The sequence below is a fragment of the Pseudomyrmex gracilis genome, unplaced genomic scaffold, assembly GCF_002006095.1.
Source record: "Pseudomyrmex gracilis isolate BER0280 unplaced genomic scaffold, ASM200609v1 scaffold_2, whole genome shotgun sequence".
Classification (NCBI taxonomy): Eukaryota; Metazoa; Arthropoda; class Insecta; order Hymenoptera; family Formicidae; genus Pseudomyrmex; species Pseudomyrmex gracilis.
Window position 1 is genome coordinate 1,686,247 of NW_018020586.1, and position 10,405 is coordinate 1,696,651.

Below are 10,405 nucleotides of genomic sequence, written 5' to 3' on the forward strand. Positions count from 1 at the left end.
ATAATTTTAATGCAATAAATGAATAAATGTTATACTTGCCTAGAACAAACTTGTGATTTTCAACAGAATTTGTACAAGAAACAACTATTATACATTGTTACGCAACATTACACAATAAATAAAAAACACAGTTGCTGCGTAACATTTATCGATCGTTTTGTTATATAAAGATACCGAGAATTTCTTTAATCTAAAAGTAATGCAAAAATAAATAACACAAAAGTAAGTAAGCTAATGATTAAGATATTTCTCTTTCTCGAAGTTCACTACATAGTATTGTGTTCTCTACATAATGTTCTGTTGCGCGTTACGATAAACGTTTGCAAACTGCCTTTGACGGACAGTTTGCAATCGATAAGAGAATACTACTGGAGATCATGATTAATCTAATCTCGCGAGCTCTTGACAATTATCAACAACGCACACGGAATATTCTTTTTGATGACTAATTGTAAGACAAAAAAAGTAGATTTTGCTGAAATGTCATTGTCAAGAGAACCGCTGTAAGAAACAATTTAAATATATCAATATTACATAGAGATAAGTAAAAAACATTAAAAATTTTATGTATAATTTTTTGTGTGTAGGAAATGATATAACATATATCGATAAAACGTTTTGTTGTATTATTATAACGGTATGATACATAAAACTACAAAAGAGTTAAGTAATATCATTACATAAGATTTCCACTGATACACCTTACGATACAATTAAAATATCGTATAAAAATTTTGGTTTCTCTCGGTTTATATTTAAACATAAGCATGTATTTACACAATAAATATACATTTTCATCTCAAAAAAACCTACATGAATTTATATTTTTCAGTGAATTTGTTGATGTGACATTAGAAAATATGGTTATACCTTGTTAAGTTTTTGTATCAAACTGTTTGTCGATAAACTATGATAAATTTTATCATTGCGCGCATTTGCACGAAGATTTGTGTAAAAACAAATTCTTCTTCTTTTATTTCTCCTCTTCTTTTTCCATCTATGTATTTAATTTTATTACAATATGAAATATTGTATACATCTATGTGTGTGTTTTTAATTAAAATATTAAAGCTTTGTGTCTTATATTGACACTAATTAATTAAAAATACCAACTTTATACACACAGTCGCCAGATATTTTATAAGAACGCTGAAGTTACTGTATCATAGTTTATAAAACGTTTTTAATTAACATACAGTGTTGCGATAATACAAAAAATTTTAAATTACTTGTTTAAGGGTGTAGATTTAGCTACACGTTTTCGTGAGAATTTTCCTGATTGTCTGATGAACTCTGTTTATGTAAGTCAAACATATTTGCGCATGGAGTCCAAAGTCCGCTTATTAACCACAGAAAGACACAAGACAAACTGAGAAAAGATGTAAAGTAGAGCGCACTCACGTAACTGTTTGTTGAATCACGTATCAAACCTAAAAATATTTATTTTTTTATCAAACTGAAATAGTAAAACCTTGCATAGGACAGCATCTCAACACATATATGTCAAGATTCAAAGTTAGAGATTTATAAGCTACTTAAAAAGTTACACGTTAAGCATTTCTAACGGATTTACCGATTAATGGACCCACGCTGATGGATAGAATGCCGTTACAAACCATCTGGATACCAGACGCAGCCGGCAATCTCTCTAATGGAACGTAATCGGGAATAATTAAAGATTGAAAAACAGCCTTGGTTCCCTTTGCCAGTCCGACAATCAGAAATACTCCGATCACGACGGCGTATAAATTACCCCATGTCGATAGAACTGCAAATTAATGATACTAAGCAATTAATATAATTGCGTCTTCAAGTCAAATTTGTTTCGAAACAGATCAACGTTTGTTTTTATCTTAGAAGCAATATCAGAAATCTTACTAGCTTTGACAACTTAGATCTCTACACGGCAAGCTCGTTACGAATTATATTGTATACAATACATGCTTACAATTAGCCAGCTAATCAACCCACCCCAAAGATCGCGCATTCGTCGGCATTTCTTAAAGAGAGATTCCTCGTGTTTTTCGTGTATACTTTATGTACGTACTGGTCCTGCCGAAGGTCGATCCCAACAGGGATATCACGTACAAATTTCGACATCTCCATCCGGCTTTTTGCGCCAACAGCGGAACACAAAGACGTCCCGTAATATCCGCGGCAGCCTGGATCGACATCACCATGGCTATCGACGTTCTGTCAAGACTCGCCAGCTCGGCCAGAACGAACGGTATCATCACGTTGAAATTTGTCTCGGCTACTAACGAGACAGCCATACCTGTTGTTATTTTTGTTTTTGTTAGAAACACGTTTTAAGTTTTATTTCAAAATAATTAATTTCATATAATTCTCTTTGCGCGAGTTCAGTTACGTGTGAGATCTACCTAATACTACCGCTATATAACGATTATCGCGAAGAAGATCGAGATCCAAAGTGGTAGCGATTGTTTTGAGGAACGAAATTCTTCCATCCTCCTTCTTCAATTCTGTTTTATTCTTTACGCGATTATTCGGTTGTTCCGTCTCTTCTGAATTTTCTTCGTTTAGCAATCGACTTTGGACGGTGATGTTGTCTTCTAAATTTTTTTCAATTTTGGATTTTGCTTCCCGGTGGTCTCCCGTGCCGCTCTCGGTTTTGGATTGATCAGTTGTTTTATCTTTTGCAGAAATCTAAAAAACAACATTAAACGAGAGAGAGCGTTTAATATAATTTATTTTATATAGTTTGTGTTGTGTAATGCAATTTGGCACAAGTAACACATACGCAATATTTAACAGAAGAAGAATCAGTAAAATCCTATCTTATATTTATGCCTATCTTATATTTATGCACGTACCTTTTACTTACCTCTTTCTTCGCTTTGAATGGTATTAACAGCGACGCACCAACGAACGAATGCGTAGCGATTCCAGCAAGAATGATGAGTGTGCCGGTGGTTGCATATCTCTCGAGAAATATATCTATCAAAAGAGGCATTAAGATCGGTCCCAAACCGGTCATCGTAACCGCCAGACCCATGGCTACGTTGCGTTTCTTGCGGAAGTACGTGTTCAGAGCCAAAGTCGTCGCTGGAAATATGATTCCTTGACCGACACCTGCAAATGCGTTTGTGTGTTAACAACTAAACATTTAAAAGTATTTAAAACTACTATAAAAAAATTTTTAATTTGTTACATAACGAGAAGTCTTGGTTTTTATCGTGTCTCTCTCCGAGTTCAATGGCACGTACTGCGAACGGTCAAGTAGCACGCCACGTTACGACCCTCATCCGGGTTCTAGTAATTACTCGAGTAACGAGATAGAAAGAGTGTGACTTACCGATGATAACGCAGTAAGTGATAATAAGAGTTGGAAGAGACACGGCGAAGGCGGCTGCGCAGATCCCAAGGACGACCGTCAGACCGCCGAAATACGCGACCTGACGAAAGGCGAATCTTTTCATCATCGGCCCGCTTATCAGGCCTAGACTGCACGTAATTGTTCCATTGAGATGAAGAATCAGGCTTGTTTGCGTCGCGGTGATGCCCAGGCTCGTGAAACGCTCCGCGAAGATAAGGCCAAAACATTGTTGGACTGGAAGAACAGCCAGCTGACGATAATAATTCTCAATTAATTTCGCAAAAAGTGAGATTCGATCGCGGTTAAAATTGTCGTCAATATTTTTGCAAGATCAATATTAGACTTAGCAAAGAGACAATCTTGAACGACAGCTTCGAATTCCTCGGCAAAAACAATTGTTTAATTCGATTTAGTGGAACCAATAAGAACACAAGATATCGACTTTTTTTTATAAATTTATCAAAACTCATTATTCTTTATATCTTTAAGTTGTTTGATCTTTGAGTATTGCGAGATGCTTGATAATGAGTCGTTATTGAAATTTAATTACTTGATTAGGAAAATTTTTACTTTGATAATAAACAAAGTAATTAACAAATAGAAAAAAAAAATAAAATTCTGTGTATGATTGCGAATAATAGATTGTCATTGCTTCGAGTTATTTACGACAGTAAACAGTGGGATGGCTTACATTGATGACAGTTACGCCGATGACAATCGTCCATGCCCAGCCACGGTCAGTCTCACCACGTGCCATTCTGTCGATATTGTATCTAATCACCGTCCCAGGTCTCTTGTGCTGTATTCTGAGCTCGTATCATCGACGGACTGTGAACTTAATTGTTCCGACAATGTACATTTCATAAATTTGAATCGGCCGCGAGTGATAAGATACGCACTGAAATGTAAAATTTCTTCGAGAAAAAACGCGCGGCTTCAGAAAATAAAATTCCACGCTGTTCGAATTTAGCGCGCGAGAGTTTTTTTATTCCGTTCAAATTTAAAACATGTACGCGTTTGAGATTAGACGCTGTTTAATTTACTGTTTAACAAAATGATGTTAAAGCGAACAGAAGAGAATGAATACAATCGTTAATTCGATTCAATTTGCTCCACAAACGATGGCAGCGTTTAAATTGCGTCGATTAAAATATCGCAATTTGTACATAAATAATCTTTCGTGCACTCGCACGTGCTGTTCGCAACACATTAACACTGGCATTACACACACGAATTCTGTATCAATTATTTTGTCTCTCAAATTTGCATAATTATCGAAATGAATTAATTACCGCGCATCCAACACGTTATCTCGAATTCGAAGTTATTCGTATTAGAAATTCGATTAGACGTATTTAAATAGCGCGACGCAATTATAGCTCTCTCTCTCTTCAATATTTACCTGCATGTTTAACTTGGCATTCAACTTATTTGCATTTTGTTTGCATTTCAGTGTTTCTTATCTCTTTACGCCAACGATTCAGACGCGTTTCTTTTTTTTTCTCTTGATAAAACGAGTCGCCTACTTGACGACCGAACGAAACTGTTCAGTCGATCTTCCGAGATCTTCTTCTGCGTCAAACACTCACCGATGCGCATTATTATTTAAAATAACAAATATCAAATTTTTACGACCGCTTGACACTAACTCAGATTACGGTCGCGCGAACTGACATTCGTCAGTTTTCGATTTATTTAACAATATAACAGAGCACTTTCTTGGACGCGCAATAAAACGCGCATCTGACGCGTGTTTGCCACACAAAGAGAAAGAGAGAGAGCAAAGAGCATATATTCTGAACCGCTGGCACACCGAGACTGGTCCGAACGCGATGAGTACCGGCTTCGTTGCTTTATATCAAGATCACGCGTGATCGGAGCGACCGCGTTTCTCTCCGCGCGAACGTTGCGCGCGCTCACAGCGCCGTGTGCAACTCGATATATTTAATTTGCAGTCGTGTTGCTCTCTTTCTTTCTCTCACAGACACACATATGCGCGCACATGCGTTTTCTTTCTCTTTGTGCTCGATGTAAATTAATCAGAGCAAATTCGTTATCTCACCTAAGTGCGATGACACGACAATAAGTCACATCAGACGTCTTATCATTGTGTTTGTTGTAGATTTTTTAATATAAAAATCCGAGTGTTTTAATCGAAACATTATTGGGAGCAGCAGATCTACAAAGACATGTCGATTACTTAAGTGTGAATTTTGTGCAATTACCGATTATTTTTTATTTGCAGAATTTTTGTTATTTTTTTTTATGGACTATTATCGCGTAAAAGAGACATGTAAGATCGCACTGTAAAACTCAAATACGCTTTAATACACGACTTCTGTGTTAACTACTTCATCGGCGAAATTATAATTACTTCGTAATTGCGACAACGTCTTGAAACAAAAAATTATATAGCAGTAAAAATTGAAACTATTTTCTGTATGACGTAAAAAATAATTGTACGACGTTATAAAACGATAATAATACGTATAGACGCGAATTTAATAAAAATTCGGAATGTGCAACGCGACTTAAGCTGTACTTACGTGCGCGTTCTATTTAATTAACGAAGAACGAGTTGTAACAAGCAGAAACGTATCATGAGAGTAAACATGTTGCAAATGAAAAACTGGTTTGTTTAATTTTTTGTGTATTTTGTGGAAAAATACAATACAGAGCCGCAGCGTTTGATAAGACGGCAGTCTTTGAGAGAGAGAGAAAAAGATTACAAATTGTACGAAGTCGACAGAGAAAATACCTTGATCCAACATAATAAGAGATAATTGTTTTTGTAAATAAAGACAAAAAAAATTGTTGCTATATACAGAAATGTTATCTGATTGATTATCGCAGACAATTTTTTGATCACACATCGATCTTCGGCGTGAAAGAAAAAATATGATTTTTTGATCTCGTTATCATGTAAACTTTTTCTCGCAGATGTAAAAGTTGGATAACTTTGTGTAACTATACTGTGTATAATTGTCATATGTTTTTGTAGTTGGTTTTCACTTTTAAATTCGAGTTGAATCATTGTGTTTATGACTATTCCACTACGTGCCTTTGCAACTTGTTCGTTAAAGCGAGGCGTCGTTTCTGAAAGGCGGTTAACGCAAATTCAACTCCCCATATGACGAATGTGACAGTTATCATTGCGGTCATCATGTGAATGCAGATCCTGTAACTCCCAGTAGTGTCCCTGACGTATCCTTTATTGTAAAACAAAAAGTAGAAATAGTGAACTCAAATTTGTGATATCAATCTGACACGTATCTCTTGCATGTGCACGTACCAATTAGAGGACTTAAGGTAATTATGCACAAGCCCTTAAATACCAAAAATATTCCGAAAGCACTCGGCAGCTTCTTCAAGGTGCAACATTCCGATACGCAGAGATTAAAATTCACCAGTATAGCGCCACGCACGAATCCCACTATTACGAACATAATCATCAGCGCCGTCTTTTTTGACTGTTCTGCCAATACTGTTTGTGGAAAAAAAATTATTTAATACACAAAAGAGCAATATTATATGTATATATCTAATTCAATTCTACGTAAAATAAACAGACATGGAAATAACATACAGAAAATTAAATTCGAATATCTTCGAATTCAATGAATAAAAATCTTTATAAATCAATGAAACAAAAAAAAAAACATTTACTGGATCGAGCAATGCCAATCAGGAGGCAGAACGTCCAGAAGATCATGCGCTTTTTCCAACCGAACTTATCGAAAAGCGTCGGCAGCGACAGTCTGGCAACAATGTCGGCGAATGCAGTCAAGGACAGGCAAAAGGCGACCTCCGCTTTCGTCATTCCTGTCGATCGTCAAGTTCCTACGAGCAGTCTACGTAATTCCCGAGCAGTGCCGTAGCGAGGATGTTTGCCGAGATCGGTGTCTTTTGATCACCGAAGTCCCTACAATAGCGCTCTGATGTGGCATTGGCACAAGAATTTGTGCGACACACTCACGCAGTCAATTCCAATATAATCATACTGACCAATCTCTCTTTGCACACAGACACACTCTAACGTTTCATAAACAAAAATAACGCACATCCTTTCGCTACGGTACTGTTTTGCGTTTGCAATCATGACTAACAACAAGCTTACCAATATTCGACAGAAAGAAAGGTGTCAGCAGTTTGAAGTTCGACTCGGCCACGTAGAAAATACTGCAACCCAGAATTACGTTCAAGTACACAGAATCTTTGAGAAGATCCAGGTCAAACATCGTCATTATCTGTTTTAAAAACAAAGCAGTCTTGGACGGAATTTTTGGTTCGTCTGCGGTTTGGTCCTTGGTCCACGTTGATCCGTTCGACATCCTCCGTAAACCGGCGGGATTTGTTTTCATCAACAAAGCCTCGGTTTCACGTTCCTCGTCAGTCTTTTTCTACAGAGATTTAATAATTATTTATAACAGAATTATCTCACTATTTTCTATCATGTAGAATATTATGTAATGAGATATATGTATAACTTTTTAGTCGATTAAATTAATTACTTCAATCGGCGATGGCTGTTCTTTAACTGGACGTAATAAACACGATCCTACGAGAGAGTGCAACGCCCAACCTCCAGCGATAAGCGTCGTACCGCGAAATCCGTATAAGTCCAACAAGATGTGTATCAGCTGTGTGAGAGTAAATTACTACTTGTGAAAAATGCATTTCTTTGCTTTGTTGAAAATATATTTTTTACCTGCGGCATGAGCATCATTCCCAATGCAGTGCCCGCCATGGAAAAACCCACGGCCTGGCCACGTTTTTTATCAAAAAACGTGTTTAGCGCAACGAATGCGCACGCCACTGCAAGGCCAGTACCAAGACCTGCAATAAGAGATGGTAAAATAAAATAAAATCTAATGTGTAATAAAATATTTATTTATGAGTTTAAAATTAGTTTACTTACGCTTATAATAATTATGATGTTTACATACCTCCTAAAACACTGTAAGTACAAATAATATACGTTATACTATTAGCCCTTGATGTGAGAATTAAACCGCTGCAGCTGAGAAAAGATCCAAAAAACGCGACTTGTCGATAGGAATATTTTTTTAATAATGGTCCGACTAGAAAACCTGTGCACAAATACATTATTAAACTTCTATTTTTACAAATAAATAATAATTAATAATTTCTCAGCAATTTTTTCAAGATTTAAAAAAAACGTTCTATGTTCGTGAAAATTGTTTAGTTTCCAAAAATACCAAATACATGTACATATATTCTATTGGTCTAAAAAGCTAATATTTACCTGAAAAGTTAACAATGGAATCTAAAACGCTCATTATGAGCGATGTTCCAGTTGAGTCAACTTCGAGATCTTCAAGCAGATCTTGGAAAAGCATTCCGAAGGATGGATCCAAGGATCGCAAAGAGAGCTGCATTAAGAGAACATCATAAAATATTATATACTATTGCACACAAAAAGAAGTAGAAGAAAAAGTAATTTTTTTTATTTATTAATTTTATTAAGAAGTAATTAATTTTTAATTATTAAAACAAATTAGTTTTTCTTCTACTTCTCTTTTTGTGCAATATTATATTTTAATGATTAATTTCATGTGGCATGTAAATTTTTTTATATATAAGTTACTTTTATTCACCATGTGTAAATAATAATAAAAATAAATAATTTGTTTGTGAAAACTGCAATAATAATAACTTTGGATAATTTACCGTAATTAAGCTACTTCCAAGACAGACAAACCAGCCCCATCCACCATCCAGAATCTGTTTTTTATTTTCTTTTTTTTTGCTTTCCGACATCTTTCACGTTATAAATAATGATTGTTCTTGCACGTTAGCATAGAATGGATTATATTAAATTAAAAATCAATATAATCAAAAGAATACACATGCAATACTGTAAGATTTACAGTGTTTCGTGACAATAAATAATTAAGTCGCGTTAATCATCACGTGAAAGAACGTTGTCTAATCGGTATCACATACTGATTGATATCACACACACCAATCAACAAACACGTCTGGACTATGTGACTTTCTGTTTCAGACTGGCCAAGTGTGTTAATCGGTCAGTTCTTTGTTTCTCTCGCCACTTTGCACAGTGGTTCCACTTCTGCTCCCTTATGGAAAAATACACCGAGTCATCTTCAGTGCTAAAACATTTGAGCGTTAAAATGTAGCCAATCGAACGCGAGAACTGTATAAGATAAAATGTAGGTGAACAATTTTGCAATTTTACAGGAGGTTACACAAGTCACTTGGCGTGTCACACGTAATTAATTATAATCGATTTCAGCTAACGTAATAAGTACTATCTACATAATTGTAAAACATTTATATGTTTAAATGTCATGAATTTTCCTACGTATTGATAAGATATCAAAAATATTATCACTTTTTATCTCTTTCTCTCTCTCATCTCTTATCGTTTATATATTCTACCTACAACGAAAGATATATCAAAAATCAAATCGTAACAAAGAGAATATGATTGAAATCATTCATACGTACAATCGATATTAATGACGTAATTCTGAGAATTTTATCTAAGAAAATAATATCAGAGGTTTTGAATTATTTAAAAGTAAAGCTTATTATAACTTATTACGCATTTGTTACTATGCAATTTCTGCTTCATATCTCCTAGTTTTTATTCTATTATATAACGTCACAATAAAAATATTATGTGCTCAATATAGATATAACAAAACTTACGCTACTGTAAAAGTTAGTTTTGATATAAATTCGAGGTTTTATTTATTCCCATCAGTTTGGGTTTCCACACTGTCACTTTTCACTTTTTTCTGACTCTCAGACGCAAAGAGTTGTTTGTGAGTCACGCGAATGACTGATCGTAGCGCGTTTAATTGGCGCGAATAATTGTGAACACGCGTCCATACACTGTCGCAGACAAATTGCTCGCGGAACTGGCCGCAACCTTCGTTGGACGCGTCTTATCGGTGCCAACATTGAATATGTATATAGATAATATTTGCGAGAATAGCAGTATATAGGAAAGCATTATCTATATATACACTATCTATAAATACATATATATTATATTATATATATATATATATATATATA

The 10,405-nt window shown here is 35.2% G+C and overlaps 2 protein-coding genes across 3 annotated transcripts; both read right to left on the minus strand.

Annotated features, from left to right (window-relative positions):
- Positions 1-39: 39 nt before the first annotated feature.
- Positions 40-5,307, minus strand: LOC109854610 (monocarboxylate transporter 6-like). 2 transcript variants are annotated; one of them, XM_020427888.1, is made up of 8 exons: positions 4,740-5,307; positions 4,029-4,172; positions 3,317-3,571; positions 2,846-3,093; positions 2,382-2,667; positions 2,048-2,275; positions 1,574-1,768; positions 40-1,430 (listed from the first exon to the last, which is right to left on the minus strand). In XM_020427888.1, exons 2-8 carry the CDS (start codon positions 4,060-4,062, stop codon positions 1,252-1,254), a joined length of 1,425 nt encoding a protein of 474 aa, XP_020283477.1. In that variant the 5' UTR covers positions 4,063-4,172; positions 4,740-5,307; the 3' UTR covers positions 40-1,251. The 2 variants fall into 2 exon arrangements, with proteins under 2 accessions (XP_020283477.1, XP_020283468.1); XM_020427879.1 differs by having other exon boundaries at positions 3,317-3,587; positions 4,740-5,273.
- A 608-nt stretch (positions 5,308-5,915) lies between these two features.
- Positions 5,916-10,260, minus strand: LOC109854623 (monocarboxylate transporter 13-like). The gene is made up of 10 exons (XM_020427902.1): positions 10,034-10,260; positions 9,029-9,471; positions 8,604-8,730; positions 8,284-8,427; positions 8,046-8,173; positions 7,849-7,977; positions 7,455-7,737; positions 7,004-7,159; positions 6,630-6,821; positions 5,916-6,546 (listed from the first exon to the last, which is right to left on the minus strand). Exons 2-10 carry the CDS (start codon positions 9,116-9,118, stop codon positions 6,383-6,385), a joined length of 1,413 nt encoding a protein of 470 aa, XP_020283491.1. The 5' UTR covers positions 9,119-9,471; positions 10,034-10,260; the 3' UTR covers positions 5,916-6,382.
- Positions 10,261-10,405: the final 145 nt, after the last annotated feature.